The sequence below is a fragment of the Erpetoichthys calabaricus genome (assembly GCF_900747795.2).
Source record: "Erpetoichthys calabaricus chromosome 1 unlocalized genomic scaffold, fErpCal1.3 SUPER_1_unloc_22, whole genome shotgun sequence".
Taxonomy (NCBI): Eukaryota; Metazoa; Chordata; class Cladistia; order Polypteriformes; family Polypteridae; genus Erpetoichthys; species Erpetoichthys calabaricus.
The window spans coordinates 3,701,531-3,727,850 of record NW_026261588.1 but is presented as its reverse complement, the minus strand read 5'-3'; the positions used below and the strand labels follow the sequence as shown (position 1 = coordinate 3,727,850).

Genomic DNA, 26,320 nt, shown 5'->3' with positions numbered 1-26,320 from the left:
TTTGGGAGTGGGGTCAGGGGGTGAAGGAGGGTGGATGGATTGGGGGGATGTAGGGTGAGCCCAACATCTATCAAATGGCTCTTAACAGAAAGGAGTGGCAAACAGGTGGGTGGGGGTGGGGGTGGGGACGAGAACGACATCCATCAAACGGCTCTTGACAGAAAGAGAACCAGTCAGGTATGAGGGTGGGATTAGGGCGGGGTTGGGTGGTCCCTCACCAATCCACCGCCAGGGGTCGGGATCATCCTTTCAATCCACCAATAAGGAGGAGGGGCGGGGCATGTATGCTAATCCACCAATCAGAGAAAAGGGTGCGGGTCTTAAGGTCATCAATCAAATTTGATTGACATTTTGACAGAATGTCCCTGACATATACTACTTGCCTTCTTTCTGTTGCTAAAGAGATGTGTCCAGAGAAGGCTGATTTATTTATTACAGCAAGTCTTTCAGGACCTACAATTACACAAAGGATTGAAGACATGGGCGACAATTTGCATCAGCATTTGCAAAACTGCTCAAAAAAATTTTGCTATTTTTCATTGGCACTCGACGACAGCAATGATGTTTGTGATTCCGCACAACTTCTTATCTTCATTGCTGCATGCAAAGCATCAAAGGAACATCAACCAGAGATGATATCTAAGAAAAGGTTCACCAAACTGTGAATGATTTGGAGCTGGACTGGGCTAAACTAGCCAGTGTGACAACTGATGGAGCTCCTAGCGTGGTGGGGTCTATGAAATGAGTGTTTGTACACATTAACCAAGAGATGGACAAACACAGCCATTCACATCCAGTAGCCATAAACTGCCTCACCACCAAGAAGCACTGAAGTGGGACTCAGTCATGAAAGTTGTGGTGTCCTGTGTTAACTTCATTAGGGCTCATGCACTAAACCACAGGCAGTTTCAGGAATTTCTGTCTGAGCTAAATGTTGCCTGTGAAGATATTCTCTACCACACTGAAGTTCGTTGGCTGAGTCAAGGGAGAGTTTTAGGTCGTTTTTCTGACTTACTTCCACAGGTTTCTGCTTTTTTGCTTTCAAAAAACAAAGAAGTACCAGAGCTTAAAGATGCAGAATGGAAATGGCACCTTGGCTTTGTGACAGATGTGACAGAGCTACTCAACAGTTTCAATGTGCAACTTCAAAGAAAGGGAAATCTCATCTGTGATATGCATTCTCATGTGAAAGCATCTGAAGTAAAATTGGACCTACTTGTCAAACAAGTGGAGGAGGAAAACTTCTACCCTCTCCACAAAACTCAAAAGCTGTTGGCGGAGAAACCAAAAAATGTATAGATTCACTGGAAATGTTCAAAGGGAGTTTCAAATGAAATTTAAAGAACTTCATCTCCATGAACAGGACATACAGCCTTTCCAGAACTCATTTTCTGTTCACATTGAAATTGTTGATCCGATTTACCAAATGGAACTGGCTGAACGACATACTTGTGAAAGAGCCTTACTAATTTCTCTCCCCTCTGAGACACATCTTAATCTCAGGAATCATGCACTTAAAATGGCAACCATCTTTGGCAGCACCGAATGAAACATCTGAAATCTCCAACCAGATCGAGACTAACTGAGGCACACTTGCATCATTTGTTACGACTGGCAGTGACAAACATGGAACTGGACATTGACTGGCTCATCAGCCAAAAGCAGGCCCACACTTCTCATTGAAATACTGGAAAGTTTATGTTGGTAAGAATTGTTCTTCATTTTAAGTATTGTATTGTTCTTTCATGTTTTTTGGACTACAAATAAGTTATGGGCAGTGTGCATGGGAATTCATTCAGGCGGCTCCCAAACATTCAGAGGGACCATGAACTGGCCCCCTGTTTAAAAAGTCTGAGGACCCCTGATAAAGAGGTATAAAGTCAGAAGAAATAAAACTCAACACACAAACACACACACACACACACACACACACTCACAGAGACACACACACTTGTTGTTCACTTACTTCAGTTTCTCTAATTTGCAGTTTTCACTCCTCAGCCCCTCACACAGCTGATTCACTCCTGAATCCTCCATGTTTTTGTTCTTCCACAGGTCCAGTTCAGTCAGTCGTGAATGTGGAGCAGAAAGAGCTGAGGAGAGAGCTGAGCAGTATGTGGAGGTGAGATCACAATACCTGAGGCTGTGGAGAAGAAGAGAGAGAAGTGAGAACATGTGGACAGACAGACAGACCATTAGGGGTCTCAATTAATGACATGATGATTACAAACAGAGCTGGATGCTCAGGTGTGTCACTGAACAGCAGGCTGCTGCTAGCATTTGAACTGAAACACAATTTGAACTCCACACCAGTGCTGCCATTCAAGGCGCTATATACCCGAAGCATCTTCTGTCTGTCAGGTTAACCTGAGTGATGAGAGGACGTCAGCCGTCACACTGGACAGGAGTGTCACACAGCAGGACTGACCTTGTCCTCCACTTGAGTGTTCAGATGCACTTCTCTGAGTTGATGACAGCCGAGTGACAAACTCTGATTTCTGTTCGTCATTCAGGACTCAGGGTGAGGACACAACTGACATGATTGACAGGAGGCCATTTACAAATGCCAGCCTCTAGAGATGTTCAGTGACATCAGCTGTGAATCAGTCAGCCTTTATTTTATAGAGCGCTAGTCACAAACTTACAACTCAAACAAATAAACACAACGAGCCCAAAGATAAATAAGTGACAAGGGAGAGGTGACAGGAGAGGTGATGGGACATGGGAGGACATGACAGTCCAGTCCAGGAGGGACACACAAAGGGTCACCGGCTCCTCAGAGTGACACTCCACTCTGTCCAGTCATCTTGTCTAAGGCCTATCAGCCACCTGCGCTCAATGGACAAACTCCACTCAGCCGGCTGGTAACGTGGGTTTAAGGTGACGGCCTTGTTGTGTCATAGCGAGGGTCTCTCAGTGTCACTGCACACAGCAGCTGTCACAGACATGGAGGACTGAAGAGCTTTGGTGGTCAGTAGAGAGTTTGGACGCAGGACAGGCCTTTGCTCTTCATGGCCACTTAAGGACCAAATTTATAAAACTGAATAATAAATAAGAGAGAGGATAAAATAATAAGACATAGAAAAATGAAAATCAAATAAATAATAAAAATGTCTTTGAGTGTCACTGTGACAAAGTGGAGAAATGGATGCAGTTTACAAATTAGAATTTGTGTGCAGATATTAATGAAGACATTGCAGATAAAAAATATGAAAGGGAGACAAAGCCATCCCCTTTATTTTATATAGTGCCTTTCAATCCAAAGTCACTTTACATGTCCTTGTATTTTTACTCTGAGCACAGACAGGTGAAGTGACTCACTCAGGGTCACACAGCATGTTACAGGCAGGACCTGAACCCGCGTCACTGGGATGTCAAGTGCGGCACCTCAGCCACTGGGCCACAGAACTGGGAATCAGGATTGGCCAAAATGACAGAGGAGGCGGGACATGAGCTGTCAGTCAGCCTGAGAAGGTGTGAAGAGAAGGCGGCCATCTCAGTGAATTTGATTTATCAGGCCTTTGATCAAATGGGACGCTTTGGTGTCTTTAGATGACCTAAAAATGTGGACTGACTGAAGTGTTTGATTATTGTGTTGTTAAACATTTGGTCGAAGTGTGAAGGCTAAGGAGGGCTGAAGTGACACACAGACACTCAACGTGTGACATGAACAGGACAGTGGCACAGTGGTTAGACACACATCAGGGACCAGGGTGCCAATCTGAACACACGACTGAGCTCTTGGTTCTTGGTGCTGATCAATTTTTAATTTTTAGAGGTGTTGGCTGTATTTACATTTTTAAGTCAAGTACTCAAGTACATGGTAACAATCTAAAACATGTATATATGAGAGTGACATACAAGTGACAAGGGCCACAAATCAAATGTCATTGGATAAACTCTGAAGTGACACAGATCTCCAACAAGGAGGACACACTGAGCTGAGTTTCTGTGCTTGACTGACAACTGAAATCTTCTTAATGGCTGACGAGAAGATGAGCCAAAGACAAGGTCAGCCGACAAGTCAGCGTCACATTTCAGGTCTTCGTCAGGCCGCAGACCACAGGACTTGGGGAGTGTCAGACTTTTCAAAAACTTCCAAGCTGAGATGAACTGCTCAGTGGTCTTGTACTCCATGTTTGTCCCACTCTGTTATTTTTATGATTTCTGTTTTTCTTGTTCTTTAGTATTTTTGTGTTATTTCTGTTATGACTTCTTCCGAATTCTTTATGTTTTGAGGTATTTTATGTTTTTCTGTGACGCCATCTTCAGTTCTTGTGTGTCACTATTCTGTGTGTCTGTTGTAAAGGAGTTCCTACAAAGTGAGACTCAGGGTCACACTAAGCGTTTTGTCAAAGATCAAGGAGTACAAAGTTCAGTCCATTAGACTTCTGCGTTATCTAAGTTTGTGGATGTGACATAAAGAATAAGCACACGTGTGTTTAAAAGTCAGACATCACAACTGGTGCTTTGTGTTTTGACTGTGAGTTTGGATTTCATTTTCAGTTTTGACACTCGGCTTTTTTATCTTTCAGTTCTGATTTCCTCTTCTGGCTCTCGATTCCCATCTTTCTCTCAGTCCCTTTTCTTTCTGCCATTTTGATTGTAGTCCTGATTTAAACTCAGATCATTTAAAATGAGTGACTCAGTGAGAGAAGACGGGTTTATAAGGATATGAAGCCCCTCCAGGGAGAGGTTAAAGATTTAAAGACCCAGATGACACAAGTCACAACTACTTTGTGACAAACTCTAACTGATCTTTCTACTTCAAGTGCTCACATAAATCAAGGTGCTGGTGGTCTGCCAGTAGATGGTGAGAGTCACGTAAAGGACCAGCCAGTCCTCATGTGATTTGTTTTACTGGAGACCATAAAGATGGAGGAGATGTTTGAATTAGCAAAGGACGTGTTTGATTGGGAGGCAAATCCTGATTCTAAATGTCAGCTCATGTTGGTCATTTGATGTCACTGCTTGATGAGAAGGACATTCACAATAACAAGACAAGTCACAGTGCTGTCCATCTATTGAGGATTTGGTTTGTGAATTTAGAAACATTTTAAATATGGCTGTCAGATTAGAGGTGGCAGGCAGTCGATTACTAGAATTCAGACAAGACATTCAGTCAGTTAGTAAATATAAAGTGACATGTGACATGTGAGCCCATGAAGTGGTCAGAATGATGACCTTCTCATGTCACTGCTGAGCACACAAAGCTGGCACACCACATGTTGTCAGGGCTGCCAGTCCTGATGGTGTCGACTCTCAGGTGTGATTCCATCACAAATCTGCTGCTAACGTCCTGCTGTCGTATGGACAGGTCAGTCAGCTATGTGACGATCATCGGGGGGTTTACTTCTGAACTGCTTTACACCCCTAAAGACCTTAAGTAGTCAGTGAAGAGGGTGGGATTTGACCCTGCAGCCTGGAGATGTGGGGTAGCAGTGATCACCTCTGTGCTGCCCCCCCGTGAAGGGATCACTTTGACTAAAACGAGTTCCAGAGGTGAACTCCATATTTCTACAGTAGGAGTGCGGACAGCCGGAGTTCAGAGGTTAGGATTGTTAATGAAAACTGAAACTAAAGTGGCGAAAAACTGTTATGTTAAACAAAATAAAAGTGAAAATAAAACAGTGAAAAATAAAAACTAAACTGAAATGAAATAAAAATCTGCTTTTTTCTGATTTTTGAATAACCAGACCAGAGTTCAGCATTGAATTAGTTGACAGATTTTGTTGTTTTCCATTCCTGTAGCTCACTCTCTCCGTTGTTTTCTGTGTGTTTTACAAATCTGTTTCTTTACTTGTGCTAATTGTATATTTATGATCATCAATACTCACCTGAGAGTCTGTCCCTGCGCTATACACACACACACTGTATGCTATTGTATTGTACTCCGCTCAGCTCTGGGCGACACTCCAAGGCTGGACCTTCACCTCCACTCACCGGCGGGCGGGCAGCCGAGCACTTGGACTGACGGACTTTAGCAGCACAGAAGGGTCTGTGAAGTGTTTGAGGGTCAGTGCTGTCTCTTCATGGCGCCTCTTCATGATCAGAGCGGACTCCTTCATCATCGACTGTTCACCACAAAGATTCTGCTACAGGCTGTTTATTCTCCGCCAACTCTACGCAATTTATAATCAGCATTTTAATTTATAAAGATATCACTTTACACTTTCATGACATACTGGGCACAGGATATAAATTAATTAAAAAAAATATTAATATGACCGCAGCACACGTGAAATAACTGAGCACTCATGTATGATTACTTTACATTCTACAGCACACGTGATGTCAGCGACAGACGATGACTCTTCTGTGGAGGGCACTGGCACAATGGCAGCCCCACTCAGACTGGTACTTCAATTATTAGATGAGCCATATCGTGTTTTATAACAACTTTATTAAAAAATGTGTTTTATTTTCAGAAAAATTGTCAGTCATCGTCCAACCCGCTATGCCCTAACACAGGGTCATGGGGGTCTGCTGGAGCCAATCCCAGCCAACACAGGGCACAAGGAAAGAACAAATCCCAAGACAGGGCGTCATCCCACCACTGGGCGTGCACACATACACACACCAAGCACACACTAGGGACAATTTAGGATCGCCAATGCACCTAACCTGCATGTCATTGGACTGTGGGAGGAAACAAAGTAATTATGGAACTTGTGTTTCCATTAAAGAGATTACATTTTGAATCTTTTTTTCTATACAAAGATGTTTCAGTGTTTAGGTGTGAGAGGCTGCAGCCCCACTTGTACTTAAAATGTTTTATCAACTATAAACAACGAGACCACCTTGAGTTAGAAGCGAGATCTTTCTTTCCCTTATTTTTGAAAATAATTACTTTGTTGTCATAATTAGTCAGAATGATGTAAGTGGGGCGTCACTGTGATTTGATTTGGCTTTACATGGCTGGGGGGCTCCACATTCCTGATTACATCTGCGGTGCACGTGGAGGACGTAGCTGATGTCAACGTCAACTTTATTTATATAGCACATTTAAAACAACATATGAATGCTGTGGCCAAAGTGCTTTACAATAACAGAATTAAAGAAAAACATACAATTAACATGAATAACATAAATAGAAATAAAATAAATGAAATAAATAATAAATAGACGTAATGTTACATAATCACAATGAGGAAACCATCAGTATTACTGAAGGTCACTGAATAAGTGAATAGAAATGAGTCTTTATTCTTGTTTTAAACAGTTCAATTGTAGACGACTCCTTTATATGATGAGGTAAAGAGTTCCACAGGTGAGGAGCAGCAGCTGCACAAGTCCTGTCTGTCCCCCTTGGTTTTACACTTGGTATGAGGGACAACAAGAGACAACTGACCAGAAGATCTAAGCACTCTAGATGGCTGATGTAAAACACACAATTCAGATAAATAGGCAGGAGCAAACCCGTGTAAAGATTTTAAAACTAGCAGCAAGATTTTAAAATCAATTCGAAAACTGACAGGCAGCCAGTGTAAAGAAGCTAAAATAGGAGAAACAGAGTCAGACTTTTTTGCTTCAACCAGAAAGCGAGCGGCAGCATTTTGGACCAACTGTAACCTGTGTATCAGGGATTTGTTAATCCCAGAATACAGCGAGTTGCAGAAATCGAGACGAGAAAAGATAAACGCATGAGTAGCTATCTCAAGATCCCTAGAAGATAAAAAAGGCTTGATCTTACCTAATAGACGAAGCTGGAAAAAACAACTCTTGACTACAAAATTTACTTCTTTCTCAAAAGAGAGGTTACTATCAAAGGTAACACCAAGATTGCGGACTTGAGGTTTGCAAAAAACAGAGAAACAGCCAAGAAGTCCAAGACCAATTTGGGCTTTAGCTGATGGACCCACTATAAGCACCTCAGTTTTATTTTGATTTAGATCAAGAAAATTATTAGCCATCCAGGATCTTAGTAGGGCGGCATGGTGGCACAGTGGTAGTGCTGCTGCCTTGCAGTTAGGAGACCCGGGTTCGCTTCCTGGGTCCTCGCTGCGTGGAGTTTGCATGTTCTCCCCGTGTCTGCGTGGGTTTCCTCCAGGCACTCCGGTTTCCTCCCACGGGCCAGAGACATGCAGGTTAGGTGGATTGGTGATTCTAAATTGGCACTAGTGTGTGCTTGGTGTGTGGGTGTGTTTGTGTGTGTCCTGTGGTGGGTTGGCACCCTGCCCGGGATTAGTTCCTGCCTTGTGCCCTGTGTTGGTTGGGATTAGCTGCAGCAGACCCCCGTGACCCTGTGTTCAGATTCAGCAGGTTGGAACATGGATGGAAGGATGGATCTTAGTTCAGACAGACAGTTATGCAGTTGACTCATTGCAGAGTTGCAGAAAGGAATATAAACCTGAGTATCATCAGCATAGCAGTGAAAAGAAATGTTAAATTTCCTAAAAATCGCTCCAATAGGATGAAGGTATATGGAGAATAAAATAGGACCCAAAATGGATCCCTTAGGAACACCACATTTAAGAGGAGCAGTAGATGAAAAAGAGGAATTTAAAGTCACTGAAAAGTGTCTACCAGTTAAATATGACCTGAACCAGTTAAGAGCAGCCCCTTTAAGCCCAACAAGATGTTCAAGCCGCATCAGCAATATCTCATGGTCAACAGTGTCAAAGGCAGCGGACAGGTCAAGGAGGAGAAGGACTACCACATCACCTGAGTCAGTAATAAGAGAGATGTCGTTGAACACTTTCAGGAGGGCCGTTTCAACACTATGATAACACCTATAGCCAGAATGGTAGATCTCAAATAAATTGTTGGAGTTAAGGTGATCGACCAATTGATTATAAATAATTCTTTCTAGAATTTTAGCCAGAAATGGCAGTTGGGAGATTGGGCAAAAATTGGCTAAAACTCCAGGATCTGATTCTGCCTTTTTAAGACGGGGGCGGACCGCAGCATGCCTAAAAAATGAGCGACCTTATAGAATCATTAATAATTGCTAATAAAGATGGGCCCAAAACATCAAAGGCTTCCACTAAGAGACGTGGTGGTACAATATCCAGAGGACTGGGGGCTGGTTTAAGGGTCTCAATAGTACTTTTTAACTGTGAAAGTGAGACTTGATCAAAGGATTCTAAGACAATGTCATGATTAACTGTAGGAAGTTCATAGCCAGTCTGAACAATGCCACGGCAGATAGTTTCGATTTTGCTAACAAAGAATGATAGAAACTGGTCACATGAATGAACAATGCTATTTAATCCCATCACAAAATGAGGGTGAATGGCCGCATTAATTGAATTAAATCAGACCCTAGGATTCTTAGAATGAGGGATACTAAATTGGCAAAGAAATCATGTTTAAATTTCTTAACGGCTGCCTGGAAGTTGAATAGAGAAGTCCTAAAAATCTGTTTAGAAACAATCAGTCCATCTTTTTTCCAACGCCGTTCAGCAGCTCGACAGGCGCGGCGTAACAGTCGCATTGTTTCATTTAGCCAGGGAGCAGTTCTTCCCTTATTACAGTGTATCTTGGGTGGAGCAATTGAGTTTAAAACCGGTTTACAAGAAGAATAAAATTTTAAGACAGTATCATCGATACTATTATTTTGGACATGCACATCATGACTAGAGAATATGGTTTCAAAATCAGATATAATAGAAGAATTTAAAAAGCGCAAGCAGCGTGGGGGACAGCTATTAGTCGGGACATCGACAGTAATATTCAAATCCATCATTTATAGAAAAGTGATCAGTGAAAGAAACATCACATAAATCAGTATTATTAACTGAAATATCACGAGTAAGAACGAGATCAAGGGTGTGACCGAGAGAGTGGGTTGGCGTATTAATATGCTGTATAAAATCAAATGAGTCCAATAGTGATGAAAAGTCATTAACCAAAGGTTTCAATTGACAACAAACGTGAATGTTAAAATCACCAACAATAAATACTTTGTCACGGGAGAGGGTGATATCAGCCAGGAGATCAGAGAATTCAGAAATGAAGATATCATTAAATACAGGAGGTCTATAAACCACAGCAAACAACAAAGAAAGGGAGCTGCACACTTCGAAAAGTTGCAGTTCAAAGCTACTAAACGGACCCCTTGCTCCGACACAAGAACATACTTTTAAAAATAGTGGCAATGCCCCCACAACGACGAGTCAGCCGAGGAGTGTTTAAAAATGAATAACCTGAAGGTACCAAGTCAGTAAAACATGAAGAGTCACCATTTAAAATCCAGGTTTCAGTGATGAAAAAGAAATCCAGATTTTTTTGAGGTAATAAAGTCTTGTAGAATAAACGTTTTATTAGACACTGATCTCACATTCAAGAGAGCAGCATTGATAGAGGTAGAAGAGCTCATTGCAGGATGAGCATGGGTGAGTGTGCGAAGATTAGTAGCGTTTACTGCCCGAGAGCTCACCAAGGAGGAGTGATGCTACCTTGAAATGGAGAACTTAAATCCAGTGTCCAGCGCCCATAAACCAGGGGTGGAGTTCTGAGCAGGAGAAGATGGGTCATAGACGAGAGTCAAATCTCTGGGATTTGAGTCGGCTTTGTTTAACAGCAATTCTTTCTCTTTTTCCACGATGGCTGCAGGTGCATTTGCGTCTCTGAGGGGCATTCAACTCTCTGATACAGGTCAACACCAGCGTCCAGGTGAAGAAGTCAGGAGATGAATAAAACAAAGGTGGAGGTTCACAAAAAATCCCATCAGCAGATGAAAATTGAGAGGAAAGCAAGCAAGAAAATATGTTTAGTAAAGACTCACGATCATAGGACAGTGGCCGTTGGGATAAACTAAAACATAGACTAGAGAGACGAGCAGACGGCCAGCCACACCAGTCGGCGCCATCTTGGTTGACACAAGCCTGATGCTGTTGGATGCCAATATGAGGCTGCTGGTGATTTGTGATTGACGAGTGATGAGGTGAAATAAAACAAACTCAGCAATCAGGGAGAGACGACCGGCCGGAGGAAGTTGGTTTGTTGCCCCTTTTGTTCTTAGAGGAGTTCATTAGTGCTAACCGTGTTATTCTTATTAATGGGGGACTCCCAGAATGCATAACAAGATGGCCGCATGTGACTGAGGGGGGATTTTCAGTTCAGGAGGGGAACAGATTTGGGAGAAGCGGCTCAGGTTTAGTGGACAGAGAACTCAGGTTAGACGGCTGTGGTTTGTCTCGCCATTGGGAGCCACTTTACTAAGCAGATGGCTGCTGGGCTCTTAGAGATTTATTTATTTATTTATTTAATCATCTTCATAATTGATGAAGACCCCACATAGGTGGTGACGCCGTCACTTGTCACTGTTCTGTGGACACTGAGGTGTGTTTCATCTTTCACATTCTCCATGATGAAGGAGAGTCTCATTATTGCAAAACTGAATATGTTACTAATTTGTAACTTACTTATTATGATTAAAGTTATTCATTCCTGCAGCTGTTAGGCTATTAATATCAGGCTTTAAATGCACAAACATATCTAACAATAACACAAAAATGACTTTTCTAGAACTTTCTAATCAGTTGTACTTTTCTCATTTCTCAACAAAGAGGGTCTAATACTGAATTTCTATATAAATTATTATTTGATTTCTGTTGTTATTGAGCAGCTTTTGTGGCTTTCAGGTGGCACTGTGACACACAGCACTGTATGTTCTGACATGGACCCTCGTCTGTTTGTAGTCCTGACACCCCCTGATGGACACACTAATGTCACCCCCCTGTGTCCACAGACAGTCAAACGAAACTCATTGATGTTTTATTACTCACTTGACACGTCTGCAGCAGATGAGCCCCGGCGCCAGTCTCATCATGCACTCTGGAGTGAGGTTTGTCTCTGACAGGTTGAGCTCCTCAAGTTCTCCACAGCAGCTGATGACAGAGCCCAGCACAGCACAGTCCAGAGGAGATAAAGTCGTTCTTCTAAAGTCCATCTTTAAATCCTTCCCAATGGTGTCTCTGATTAATCTCTTATTCTGAGTCTCATAGAGCCACTGACACACTCGCAGAGCTTCACTTTTATCTCGTCCCCGCAGCGCCTCCTCAGCTTTCTTCTTCACCCACTCCAGTATCTGTTTTGCTGTCTTCCTCTCAAACTCCCCCATGACTTCCTCCAGTGTTTTAAATACAGAATATCTGGCCAGTCCTGCTAAAAATCGAGTGAGAATCTCAAACCGGCCATCTTCACATGAGTCCAACTTCTCAAGCAGCTCCTCGATGCCCCCTGATGAACTGAGGTAAAAAGAGCAGGCGGCCATGAACTCCTGTATGGTGAGGTGGTAGAATGTGTACGTTGTGTGCTCCAGAGTGCTTTCTCTCTGAAGAATTTCTTTGAGGAACCCTGAGATGAATGGAGAGGACAGAACTGGCTGGAGACCAAAGGTGGACATCTCCATCTTGTCATAAAACACAAGAGTCTTGTTCACCACCCCATAATAAGCCATCTTTCCTAGTTTGACCAGAATCTCTCTCTGGTCATTGGCTTCTCTCTTGTGTTTGGTGAGGATGTTGTGAAGGAACATCACAAAGAGCTCAGTGACAGTTCTGGGGGCAGCTCCTCGCTCTTCTTCAGGTGTCATGAAGTGGCTCTTCAGCACAGAGCAAATAATCCAGCAGTACGAGGGGTTGAAGCACATGGTGTACAGGATGGCGTTCTCCTCCACATATTGAAAAGCCTCAGAGCCCTGATCAGCATCACCAAAGAACTTCTTAAAGTACATCAGCCTTTGTTCAGGGAAGAACCCCAGGATCTCTGCAAATCGATCAACTCTCTCCATGTCCAAGGTCTCCAGGGCTGTTGGTCTGGTTGTGATTAGGACTGTGCAGCCCTTCAGTAATGTTCTTCTGACCAGACTGGTGACCAGGGTGTGGACAGGAAAGTAGTCATCTGGGTTTGAGCAAAGCTTCTCCTGTGTAAAGTCCAGTTTGTGTTTGAACTCATCCAGGCCATCAATTATAAAAAGGAGAGATTCAGGTTTCTTCAGGATTTCTGTCAGTCTTGGGTCATTGAGATATTTATAGTGCCTTACAATCAGCCTGGTCAGAAACATCTGTGGCTCTGTCTCCGTGTGTAGTAGGTTGAGCTCCCTAAACTTAAACATGAACACAAAAGCAAACCTCTGGTACTGAGTGCCTCTGGCCCAGTCAAACATTATCTTCTGGACCATGGTGGTCTTCCCAATTCCAGCCACCCCACTGACCACTATGATGTGAGGGTCTGTCTCACTTCCTGGATTCTTACTAAAAAGCTGCTCAGTCCAGATTCGCTCACATTTTTCTTTTGTCCGCTCCTCTATTAGCTCTGCATGAGTTCTTCCAGTCTTCTCAAGTTCATGGAGTCTCTCACTGTAAGTTCTTTTGAATTGTTTAAAGACCATCAGCTCTGTGTATCGAGTCTCAAAGCCCACAGCTCTGGTGCATGGATCACCAACAGAAGCCTGATCCTCCAGAGTTCTTGTAGATTCAGACACACCACCTCTGTGTGTATCATGGAGGCCTGAAAGTGATAAAGAGAACTTGTGAAAAAGAAAAAAAACAAAACTTTCCAGCTGATCCAGCGCCTTGCTGTCAGGGTCACTGAACTTGAAGAGATGGCTAACCTGCGGTGCAGCAGGAGATTACAGATCTTGCCCAGGTGTCTCTTAAGGGAATATCGTGAACCTGGGAGGAGACTTCAAGCAGACAGATAGAAACAGGTGTGTCATTGTTGGACATGCAGTACACACAAGGCTACAGGTGACACTGGCCAAGGGTTCCAGCCCAGAGTTGAGAATTGACAAAATTTTCATTTGCTTGTGGACCTTGATGGTGATTCTTACAATTCTGTGGTGGAAAATCCCCAACTGGTCACTTGAAAACCAGTCACTCCAGAAAGACAAAAGAAGTGAGAGTACAGGACTCAGTCATCAGAGGGATTGAGATTTAGGTTTGTGTTCTTGTGTGGTCAGACTCTTGTATGGTGTGCTGTCTACCTGATGGACAGTTGGGACACCTCCTTGGAAGGGAGAACAGGCGCCTGGCATTAGTGGGGGTGGATTTAGTTCTCATTGACCATACTGGACCAGAAGACAAATGTGTGGGCAGAGTGACACTTTGACAATCAAGAAGTTAAGTGCCAAATTGAGGAGTGGAACTGACACTGTGGTCATCTCTGATGCTCTGACTTTTCAGTCCATATAAGACTGAGGGGATTAGAAAGTTTAAATGAGTGGCTCATCTTGGGGTAGGATAGAAGGGCACAGGGTTATGGGGCACTGGGATGACTTGATAAGATGCATTTGATCAGGAGGGACACCTATGTGGGGGTGTTAGGTAGGACATATAAGTAGATAACTCAAAGATCGGGAGAGAGAGGGTAGCAGGGAGGTTAGGACAGGCCTGGTTTCACATAAATGGATACCCACTACAGTGTAAAAACAAATACAGAAACAATTCAGAAGTTTCTACTCAAAGAGTCAAAGATAATTGAGTAATACATTTAAATCACTGGCCTTAAATGCAATGAAAAAATAATAAACTGTATGAGTAGTTCTGTGTAGCTGAACAAATGATGGACTGAGAAAGTATTCAAACTCCATCTTTTTCTGCAAATTTTACTATGTTATATATTTAATTTTAAATAGATACATTTGACATTTTCGCCTATCCATCAACATTGAATAACCCATAATGACAAAGTGAGAACAGGATTTATTAAATATCAAAAACTATAATCTCTCATTAATACAAGTGTTTAGCTTCTTAACTAAATACTTTGAAGAAGCCCCTTTGGCAGCATTTCCAGCTTTAAATCTTCTTGGTAAGTGTCTATAAGCTTTGCACACCTGGATTTGTTGAGTTAATCCCATTATTCCTGGTAGATCCTCTCAGGCTCCATTAGATTGGATGATAAGTGTCTGTAAACTGCCATCTTCAGGTCTCTCCACACATGTTCTTTGGGGTGTAAGACTGGGCTTTGGTTGACCCACACAAGGACACTCAGAGACTTGTCCAGAAGTCACTCTAGTGTTGTGGACTCTATGCTTTGGGTCATTGAACAGTCACTCCAGTCTCAGGTGGAGTGATGTCTGCAGCAGGTTTTCTTCATTGACATCTCTGGATTTGTCTGCATTCCCTCAATTCTGGCCAGTCTTCCTGTCCCTGCACCACCATAGTAAGATGCTGTCACCACCAACCTTCAGTACAGGAATGATGCTACAAAGATACTGAGCAGCGCCTGGTCTTTGCCAGACAAAGAGCTTGATGTTCAGTTTTTGTCTCCTCAAACCAGAGTTTCTTTCTTCCTCATGCGCTCAGAGTTCTTTTTATTGTCAAATGCCTTTTACTTAATAAGGGCTTCCATCTAGCAAATCTCTAAAAGATGCCTGATTGATGGAGTGCTGCTGAGATGGACATCCTTCTGGCAGATTCTTCCATCTCAGCAGAGGACTTCTGAAGCTCTAAGAGTGATCATTGGGTTGTTGGTCACCTCCTTGACTGAGGCCATTCCTGCCCAGTTACTCAGTCTGACTGGACAGAAAAGTCTATGAAGAGTTCTGGTGTTTCTGCAATTCCTCCAAACACATAATAAGTGTGGCCACTGTCCTCATGTGAACACTCAGAGCTTTACAAATGAGTTTATCCCTTTGCTTCATTCCATGATTCAGCACAACTTGATTGTGGAGGTCTACGGAGAGTTCCTTGGACTTCATGACTTGGTTTTTGTCCTGACATGCACTGTGAATTGTTGGAAATTCTATACAGAGGCACACTATGTGTGCCTTTCTGATGGATGTCCAGTCAATTCAGGGGGGCACAGGTGGACTCTAATCAAGTTCTTGAAACATCTCAAGGAGAATTAAAACAAACAAAAGGAACCTGAACACAACCTGGAGTCTCACAGCTGAGGGTCTAAAGTCTTCCAGGAATGAAAGATTTCACTTTTTGATTCTGAATATTTTTTGCAAACCTTTTTAAAAACATGAGGTCACTTTGTTGTTAAGGTTTATTGAATATACAATGAAGGGCAGAAATGGCCAGTTTCTCCATTTCAAATTAAAACTACAGCACAGTAAAGTGTGCAGAAAGTGAATGGGTCTGAATATGCCTGGAGTCCACTGGATTTATAATATCATAGCAGTAGTGAGAAGTTAAGCAAAATGACCCCCTTTACTGGCTAACTAGAAAGATTACGATATGCAAGCTTATGAGGCAACTCAGGGCCCTTTTTCAGGCAGGATGTTGATTACAAAGGTGTGGGAGTCACCATGTATATAAAACACAATTTGAATGTAAGGCGTCTTCAATTAGACGGTGAGCCACAGCTTAGTGAGGATGTTTGGTACGACAAGACAGCATTAGGGGGTCAAGGCCTCATATTTGGAGTGTGTTATAAACCATCCAATGACATCAATAGTTTCAATTTACATCCTTTAATAATATGAAAAACACCAGTTTAGAGGGGGATTTTACAGTCATGGAGGACTTTAACTACCTGAATGTTAACTGGGCTAACCTTATAAATAGCAGAACAGAAGAACAGGAGTTTGTTGACTTAACAAGTGACTGTTTATAACTCTGTGTCTTAAATCATCTGAGCTACATGTGGTTTCTTCCTTCATCACATGACAAGGTCCTCCATAAGCCTCCTGTACATCGATTCGTTTCTGTTAGTAATGCAGCCTGTGATGGAGGAGTCATCTGAGAATCTCTGTACGTGACAAGCGCTGGTATTGTACTGGAAGTCCTTTGTGCTGAGAGTAAACAGGAAGAGAGACAGGACAGCTCCCTGAGATACTCCAGTAATAGACACCACCATTTCTAACACACAGTCTCTCATCCTCACAAACTGCTGTCTGGTGGTCAGGTAGTCCATGATCCAGGAGATTGAGGGGGCATCAAGATGCAAAGTCTTGAGTGTTTCCCCAGTCAATGATGCAGACTGGTGTTAAAGACAATGGACAAACTCAAAGAACATGATTCTGACTGTGATGCCAGCATTGTTCAAGTGGGAGTAGGCTCTGTGGAGCGTGGAGATCAGAGCATCCTCAACATCTACATGTGTCTGATAGGCAAACTAAATTGGATTGAGATGTTCTGAAACCAGAGGTTAGAGCTGTTTGAGGACCAGCCTCTCAGAGATCTTCATGATGTACGTAGTAAGAGCAACTGAAGTCCTCGGGATCACTGAATCACAGCAGCACATGTGAAGAACAGGAGTGCCAGTGACCAGTCAGCATGGGTTTGGGTGAGGAGATTGTGTCTCACTAGTGAGGTGAAGTTGTATGAGGAAGGAACAAAAGCAGATGACTAGAGAGATGAAAAAGGAGTGTGAATAAAGGGCACAGTCTGTCAGTGAATTGACTCAAACACAAGAAACAAAGAGATGTGGGGTGAGGAACCTTTGTATTACAAGTAGGAAGTAAACATTTTAGATTAAAATACAGAATCAGAGGTCTGAAACTTGAAAGAAGAAAGGCCTGGGAATTGTAGTGAAATGCTCATCACTTACATCAAGACAGTGGACAGAGGCCATGAATGCCAGGGCATATAGCGCCCCCATGTGGAGTACAAGTCACGTTAGGTTATACTAAAGCTTTTTGACACACTGGTGAGGCCTCATCTGGAGTGTTGTGTGCAGTTTTGATCTTCAGGCACATAAAGTCTGTTATAGCAGTAAAGAAAGTCCAGAGAAGATCAACAAGGCTGATTCAGAACTGAGAGGTCTGCACTTTGAGGACAGACTGAAGGAGCTGAACATTTTCAGCTTAAACAGAGGCAGATGAAGATGTCATAAATTAAGTTTTTAACGTTATGAAAGTAATTTATATGGTGGATGCATTTTATTATATTAGATGGAAACTTGATAAGGGTAAATATCACACAGATGTTAACGTTTTTCTCCAGAAAGAGAACAACAGACACAAGGAAAAAGTGTGGTGGAGAGTAGGACTTTAGGACCCTCAAAATCTGACAATGTTATTTTGGAAAATATTAAGAGAATATGATTAGTGATCTTATTGAGATGAATGGCCTGATCTCATCACAATTGTTCTAACTGAGGAGCAGAGTCCTGGAGGAGCTGATGACCGGAGACACAAGACCAGTGGCTTACCTTTAATACGAGCGTCAATAGGAGTGGGCTGGAGACTGGCCTGAATGTTCATCAAGAGGTCTGGTCCTGGTGAGATAACAAGAAGAGCCAGTTACAGCAGTAAAGAGGAAGATTAACTAAAGTATACAGAAGTACACAGTGAGGTATACAACTAGAAAAATATCAAAAACAAAGGTGCACAATGAAGACTTAACGTCTAAAAGTAAAGGACAAACCATCAATGTGTGTCCATATCGGGAGTCTGAAATTAACTGTCCAGGAAAGAAAACCAAGACAATGACACACCAGACAGTATTAGGAACAGCAGAAATATTGTGTGTTTATCATGCTGAGGAGAGCAGGAGGCAAAGTGGAGAGCAGGGACTCATTACTGAGACCTCAGGAGAACAACAAGCTTCATGGGGATTTGAGGGGGAAAATCTGAAAATACAAATATGGATGAGCATGAGTTTTGGCATCTGGGGGCATCTAAAGCTGATAGTTACACACACCAACATGGTGATGTCAGAAAACAACAGAATCTGTGACTTCCTGTTAAAGTAAAGAAAAAGAAAATATTATTACTGATCATCCAGGTGGGCTGTAGGTGTAGGCTTATAAAGTGTAGAAGAGGAGAAATGCAAGTCAAATGTGCGGTCATGACAGGTGGCACATAGGTGATAATAGCACACCAGTTACTAAATAGTATGGTGGGACCACTGACCCCTTTAAAGACTTTAATAAAAACCTGAAAGAGAAAATCAGAGGAACTGGAGGAAGTGTTGGCATTGAGGGCCATCAAGCAGACGTCTCAGTGTAAGTGACGGACCTGACAGTTGTGTGTCCCGTGGCCTACAGACAGTAATGTTGTGTTTTGTGTTTCTCTCTCTGTTTCCGTTTGTGATTTCTACACATTCAGTGTTTCCCTGTCACACAAAACTCCATTAACTCACCGCCCTCTGTGACCTCCTTCAGTATTCTTGTCATGTTTGGTGATGGAAATCTCACAAGTTCTTCAGCCAGCGCCTCCCACAGACTCACCAGTACCACACTGTCCATCTTCATTATGTCACTGATGAAGGACTCCACACCTGCTCTCCCCTCTCTTTCTTCTTTGGCTTTGAATCTCTGAAAGACAAGTGGGGGACCAGAGGGCTAGTTTAAAAAAGACCACTGGGGGAGCAGAGCAGAGTAGTCAGTAGGGTCTGATGACCTCACAATAACAAAAAGACCTGCTATGGAGGGTCAGACAGTCTCAGATGATACTTCTGAACTCACCATTTCTGCTCAACTGTCTGTGCCTCGTGCTGACAGGGAGACCTGCTTACCTTGGCCTCATCGTTGGTGAGGATGTTCTTGGTGGCCAGGTTCTGCAGGATACTCGTGATGTCGTATTCAATCACATAAGCCAGGTGAGGCTTGTAGAACTCGGTGATCTTGAGGAGATCCTCATGAGAGAAGGTTTGGATTACTTTAGGAAACTTGTGTGTTAAACCTGAAATGGAAAGAAAAAAGAAAAAATTCAGCGATGAGGGTGTGATGGAGGCTCAGGGACGAGAATTTAGTCTGACATGACCACCCCTAACTAGTGGCCTTATCTATTCACACAGTAAATATGAGAGAATAACATCAATGACAGGCTGGACTGGTCTCATAACACAATGGAGCTGCTGTGTATAAGAAAGGGCAGAGAAAACATTTTTTCAGAATAGACTCTGATCCTTTAATATGAGTAGTGACGTCCTTTACATGTTCTAAAACTCTGTGATGGCCAGTATGGTTTGCTCGGTCAGTAATATCACTTCAAGAGAGGACCACCACATCAACATGATGATTAACAAGATGCTCAATCACTGACCACAAAGCTCAGGTTAGGCGGAGTGGATCTTTGACACACTGAATGAGCTCTGATCTCCAAGGCTCAAAGATCACAGCTGTCTCAGTCACCATAGTGTGGTCAGCTTCCAGCTCCAAAAGAAATGTCCATACCTGACTTTAAAGGAAACAGCAGCCTGTGGCGATCAAATTGAATGAAAGGTCCTTTCCAGTTACAGATCTGGGGCCTCATGTATAACGGCGTGCGTAGAACTCACACTATAACATGGCGTAAGCACAAAAGCGGGATTGTGCGTACGCACAGAAAAATCCAGATGCATTCCTATCTGTACGCACGCAAAATTTCACGTTCTTCCACTACATAAATCTCGATCAGCGTGAAAAGTAACGCACGTGCACGCGCCTTCGATCCCACTCCAACTCTTCCCAGAATTACGCCTCTTTGAATATGCAAATCAATATAAATAGCCTTCTGTGAAAAGACAATGGGAAAAGCACAGGGGAAAATATAAGAATATCAGCGAATACCAAGTGGAGGCAAAGGAAAAACGTACTATTTGTTGGTTTAAACAGTGATATAATCAACAAAAGGAAGTTGATCGAGTAACAGAGTGTCGGAAAAACTCGAAAGATCAAATTCACAAAGTCGCACAATGCCCGAAATAAAAAAGAAATCACATATCAAAGTCACTGTGAAAAGGCGAGTCATAGTCCACCGTCTGAGTGTCATATGAAAGCGTATTAGGATACAGACAAAACAAATAGGCACACAGTGGGGAAAAAAGCATGAAATGTCAATTTTAATCTCGAAATTTCCACTTTAATCACGTAGTTTATTTTGCCATTAAAGTAGAACATCATAAACTTCATCTTAAAATCGTTTATTTTACTAGTTTCTGAAGAAGCACGTTAAATGCTTTGTTCTGTGTTTGATCTTCTATGTGCTCTATGTGTGTGAATCACTACGTGCTTCTGTTCTTTCTCTTTCTCCGACAGGACACAGAATCTATTACAGCTCTCTGAATAATTAAAATACTGAGATGTATATGTGATATCTTTTTCATGATGATAGTAATGAAAGCATGTTATTAAACATGGGAACACGGTGGCGCAGTGATTGTTCATATCTCACGCAAGAGGCTTGCTGCGCCATGAGTGACCTTCAATTAAATAATTTATTACAGAAGTACTGTCTCTTTCAAACGTACTTTTTTCTCCAAATACCCAATCGCCACACAATCAGCTCTGTAATAGACGTTAAGCTATCTGTAAGCTTAGAACGCAGATTCTTCAAAACTTTTAAGGAACATTGAAATATCTTCGTAGTACATGTTTAATTATTCTATCTGTCTATCCTTCCAGTGTCGTGTCAGCACCAGCAAGAATACAACGCAAGGCAGGAGCTATCCGTGAACCAGCTATACGCTGCGGCACCGTGTCCTCACATGTTTAATTATTAACAATGCAGATTATTTAAATGAAGTTAAAGTTTTATCTGTATACTATAAGCAACATATTTTGCTGCATTTCATCTTAAAAATGATATTGTCATCATACGCGCTTTATAAAGTAGCGCAGGTTGTGCAATATTATAACTGTAGTGGAAGTTTACAGTGGGGTAATTGTACTTATAAGTCCAAACAGTTCTATAAGGAGAACTTGATGGACTGATTGGGTGTGTTTAGAGTTCTTGGGATGAAACTGTTTCTGAAACGCGAGGTCCGTACAGGAAAGGCTTTGACGCTTTTTGCCGTGGTTGAGGTAGTGTGTACTTGAAACTGTATACTGATAATTCTCTTTCCGATCAGCTGCTGCTGTGATTCCCCACTCAGATACAGTGATATAAATACTCCGAGTGGTGCAGTGAGAGTAATATGGAAAAAGATGATCCGCAGTGGCAACCCTTAACGGGAGCAGCAAAAAGAAGAACAAGATGCAGTGAGCGTAACAACGCTAAAGCAGTTATGGTATTTGGAATACTATGGCTATTCCCTGGCCCATTATATTGCTGCAGGTTAATTACAATCAGATGCATTACACTAATAAACAATATGCAGTTAATTTCAGTGTATTTATAAAGCCGTGTCAGGAATGTGGAGCTAAGAAAGAAAGGATGAGCACACAGGAACAGTAGCACTGCTTTGATGCTGGGTGCCGCCAGTCTGCAAAACCGAGCGGAGAAACTGCGTATGCCAAGGTATGAGTTACCGTGGAAATGTGCGTGGCTTTATGCCAAGTTTAGGTTTTATACATCACGATTTGAGCGTGGAAACATTCGTACGCAACATTTCTGTGCGTACGCACCGTTTATACATGAGGCCCCTGGTGCTTTATTTGCTCATCAAATTTAGCGAGAGTTCAATTTGGGATTTCAAGCCTAAACCATGAATGTCCTTTTTGATTCCTTTGTTGTGTGAAGGCATCTCCACAGACATGTCAGTTCATCCTTAAATTATGTCTTCATTCTCAGATGACTCAAATGACTACAATGTTAGTAGAGCTACAGTTTTGCCCTTCATTTTACTGTTCAGGTGGTGGTAGTGCAGTCGGCTTTCTGCTCCTCTTCTTATTCTGATGAATTATCAGGCCTTGTGTGCCACAGAATGCCAAGCCAAATAGGACGATGCCAATGTGTCCTACAGTGGAGTAGAGCTACTGGTGCACATCACAACCAACTTCTGCTCCAGCAGTAAATGTTTTTTTTTCCCAACTTTAACACTCCAACACTTTCATCAGTGTATGTGTGTGCATTATGAGTTTGTGAAGTTTGTAATTGTGTTTAACGTGTGAACTTGTTACAGCACTCTGAGCCTGCAGTCCATGAAGAGCAACAGACAAAATAAACTGAAATATCGACTTCCACAGGATCTGCCTGTCAGTTTATATCTGATTACTGAAGTTCTGCTGGTCGGCTTTCCCAAGTTTGAAGATTGAGGTGAGTGGCAATTCAATGTCATGTGATGTTGATGCATCCAATCTGCTTGGCGTCCTATTTTTCACGTCTTCTCTCAGCCAATCAAAATGTACACACAGCAATGGTGAAGATGAGGCACAATTGGAAGAGTTGGCTTTTGTGGATAATTTTCATAATAAGTTTGGACTTCTTGAAGAACAAGCCCCCCGTTCTTTAGACAACTGGCTGCAGTGCCTCTTTTGTATATCAGGTGATTTTTAAAGTTGTCTTGTTGTTGTCTGAACAGTTGGCTTAATGAATCCTACAAACGAGGGACTAAAGGGCACTAATAAGCCTGTCTCTCTTGCCTTTTACTGGTACAAATTTACATTAGTAATAAACCAGAAGAGCATTTAAAGGTAAAGGTGTTCAGGAGTCAAATGGGGTCTCTGTCTCTCTCTCTCTCGTGTTTTCAGATTCATCATGTAGATGTCCTGACTAAGGCCCTTCTCAGTTTAGATGGCTGGCCAGTTCTATGAAGAGTCCTGGTGGTTTCGAACTTCTTCCACTTACGGATAATGGAGGCCACTGTGCTCATTGGGATCTTCTAAGCAGCAGAAATTTTTCTGTAACCTTCCCCAGATTTGTGCCTCGAGACAATCCTATCTTGGAGGTCTACAGACAATTCCTTTGACTTCATGCTTGGTTTGTGCTCTGACATGAACTGTCAACTGTGGGACCTTCTATAAACAGGTGTGTGCCTTTCCAAATCAGGTCCAGTCAACTGAATTTACCACAGGTGGACTCCAATGAAGCTGAAGAAACATCTCAAGGATGATCAGGGGAAACAGGATGGACCGGAGCTCAATTTGGAGCTTCACAGCAAAGGCTGTGAATACTTATGTGCATGTGCTTTCTCAATTTTTTTATTTTTAATAAATTTGCAAAAATCTCATGTAAACTTTTTTCTTATTGTCATTATGGGGTGTTGTGTGTAGAATTGTGGGAAAAAAATGAATTTAATCCATTTTGGAATAAGGCTGTAACATAACAAAATGTGGAAAAAGTGATGCGCTGTGAATACTTTCCGGATGCACTGTATATATCTCTATCTCTATATCTATCTATATATATATGGTTGAAATAGTTTACTGTCAAATAATGTACACCTAATTCTGGGCTCATCAGGTGTACACACACCATTGCACTCCCTCTCGGGAATCAAACCTCGGACGTCAGCGCCAGAGGCGATGCCCCTAATGTTGCGCCACGGCGTGTGGTTCGTTTATTTGACAGCATGTAGATTGGGGTAGTTACATTCACAGCATTCGTAGTCTGTGTCACAATCTGATTGTATGGCGGATGTTAGCAGACTTGCTGGCCAACCACAAGCGTTACCTGGTAGGTAACCACCCATACAATCAGATTGTGACACAGACTACGAATGCCGTGAATATATATATATATATATACTAGACATTAGAACAGTAGTCCATAAACATTAGTAGGAACAGTCCATATTAAATGGCAAGGGACCTTTTACCTCATTAAATTTTTTCCATAAAATGCCTGTAATTTTCTGACAGTAATACTGGCTTTGCTGCCCGTAATATGCGTTTAACAACAGTGGGCAATCAGCAGATTCTCACCAGCAACTGATGTAATGTGCGCGAAAATAAATCTACTTGTACTTTACACTTGACCGGGCCAAGCTTCTTAATCGCAAATCTGACATCCTCAGAGTGAACACTTGCAGAACAATGGGGAAACTGGTCTCCGCGTCTCAGTACCCAATTGGATTTTTCGTGTTTTCCGTTTCAGGTCTCACCTCATTTACTGAAATCCGATTGGATCTGCCGCGCGATATTTTATATGTCCCGCCCTCTCTGTCTCGTGTGACACGTCAGGCAGACTTTGGAACATCTGCTTTGAAGCATCGCACCGTGACCCGCGCATGCGCACTTCACCAGAAGACACACACACACACGGACACTGGACACACACAGGGGTTTTATTAAAGAGGATATATATATATATATATATATATATATATATATATATATTTGCAGCTGGAGATCCACAAAGGGAGAAAATGAATCACGTATAAGTAGTTTTTATTCCTGAGCTTTATTTATATATATATATATATATATATATATATATATATATATATATATATATATATATATATATATATATATATATACTGTATATATAATACCAAAAATAACCAGAGGCAAAAAGAAAACACATCTTAACAGATCACAGTGATGTAATATGCATGGAGCTTCGCTCTTTCAGGAATATATTGATTTTTTTTAAACGAAATTCAATTCAATGAGTTCAGTTCAAATGTATTGTTATGTGTATAAAATACGATGGGCGGCACGGTGGCGCAGTGGTAGCACTTCTGCCTCGCAGTTAGGAGACCTGGGTTCGCTTCCCGGGTCCTCCATGCGTGGAGTTTGCATGTTCTCCTTGTGCCTGCGTGGGTTTCCTCCCACGGTCCAAAGACATGCAGGTTAGGTTGATTGGCGATTCTAAATTGGCCCTAGTGTGTGCTGTGTGTGTGTGCCCAATGGTGGGTAGGTGCCCTGCCCGGGATTGGTTCCCTGCCCTGTGTTGGCTGGGATTGTCTCCAGCAGACCCCCGTGACCCTGTGTTCAGATTCAGCGGGTTGGATAATGGATGGATAAAATACGATGAAAGTCTTATATAAGATAAATCTTTATTGTCATTGTCACTTTTACAAAGGAACAACAAAATTGAAGTTGGTGTCAACTCAGTGTGAGGCATAAGAATTAAAAAACAACAAAAGAATAGTAATGAGTGCATTACAAATATATACAAATTGCACTGGTTGACTTAAGGTCTATATTGCACATTTAGAGAATGACACGGAGCAGTTTAATTTGAGTTCAGGGATATGATTGCAATTTTGGATAAAAGCTGTTTTTAAGGCGGTTTCTCCTGGTTTTCATAGCTCTGTATCTCTTGCCCGATGGCAAAAGCCGGAAGAGGCAATGACCGGGATGTGATGAATCCTGTGAAATGTCTATTGCTTTTTTGCGTCATCGGGAGGTGCAGATTTCTTCCAGAGTGGGGAGGGTACAGCCAATTGTTCTCTCCGCTGTCCTGACATCCCTGCGGGGCGCTTTCCTTTCTGAGGAAGTGCAGCTGCTGTACCACACACACAGTCTGTACATGAACACACTCTCGATGGAACAGTGATAAAAGGCAAGGAGCAGATTTTTGGGGAGATGGTTCTTTCTGAGGATTCTCACAAAATACAGTCTCTGCTGCGCCTTCTTCAGCAGATCCTTGGTGTTGGCGTACCAGGTCAGGTCAACCTTCAGCTCAAAGCCCAGAAGCCTAAACACCATTACCCTCTCCACACAGGCACCGCCAATGATGAGTGGCTGGATGTCAGTTTTGTTTTTTCTAATGTCAATAACAAGCTCCTTCATTTTTGTGGTGTTGAGGAGCAGGTTATTGAATTTGCACCACTCTGACAGCCACTCCACCTCGTCCCTGTATGCCAGCTCACCCTCCCTGCCA

At 42.4% G+C, this 26,320-nt stretch overlaps 1 protein-coding gene across 50 annotated transcripts in view; it reads right to left on the bottom strand.

Annotated features, from left to right (window-relative positions):
• The window catches only part of LOC114645182 (NACHT, LRR and PYD domains-containing protein 3-like), a 913,740-nt gene that overhangs the window by 880,654 nt on the left and 6,766 nt on the right, over window positions 1–26,320 (bottom strand). For 45 of the 50 annotated variants that reach the window (XR_007933951.1, XR_007933953.1, XR_007933955.1 and 42 more), the window contains exons 2-6: window positions 19,362–19,528; window positions 18,987–19,161; window positions 18,055–18,120; window positions 11,733–13,458; window positions 1,967–2,143 (exon numbers count right to left, since the gene is read on the bottom strand). Coding sequence is in view for 45 of the 50 variants with exons in the window: in XM_051921718.1 (XP_051777678.1) it covers window positions 1,967–2,143; window positions 11,733–13,458; window positions 18,055–18,120; window positions 18,987–19,161; window positions 19,362–19,528 (2,311 nt within the window). In the remaining 5 variants the exon portion in view is untranslated. The remainder of the gene's footprint in view (window positions 1–1,966; window positions 2,144–11,732; window positions 13,459–18,054; window positions 18,121–18,986; window positions 19,162–19,361; window positions 19,529–26,320) is intronic. The other 5 variants (XM_051921687.1, XM_051921700.1, XM_051921716.1 and 2 more) reach the window with 2 other exon arrangements.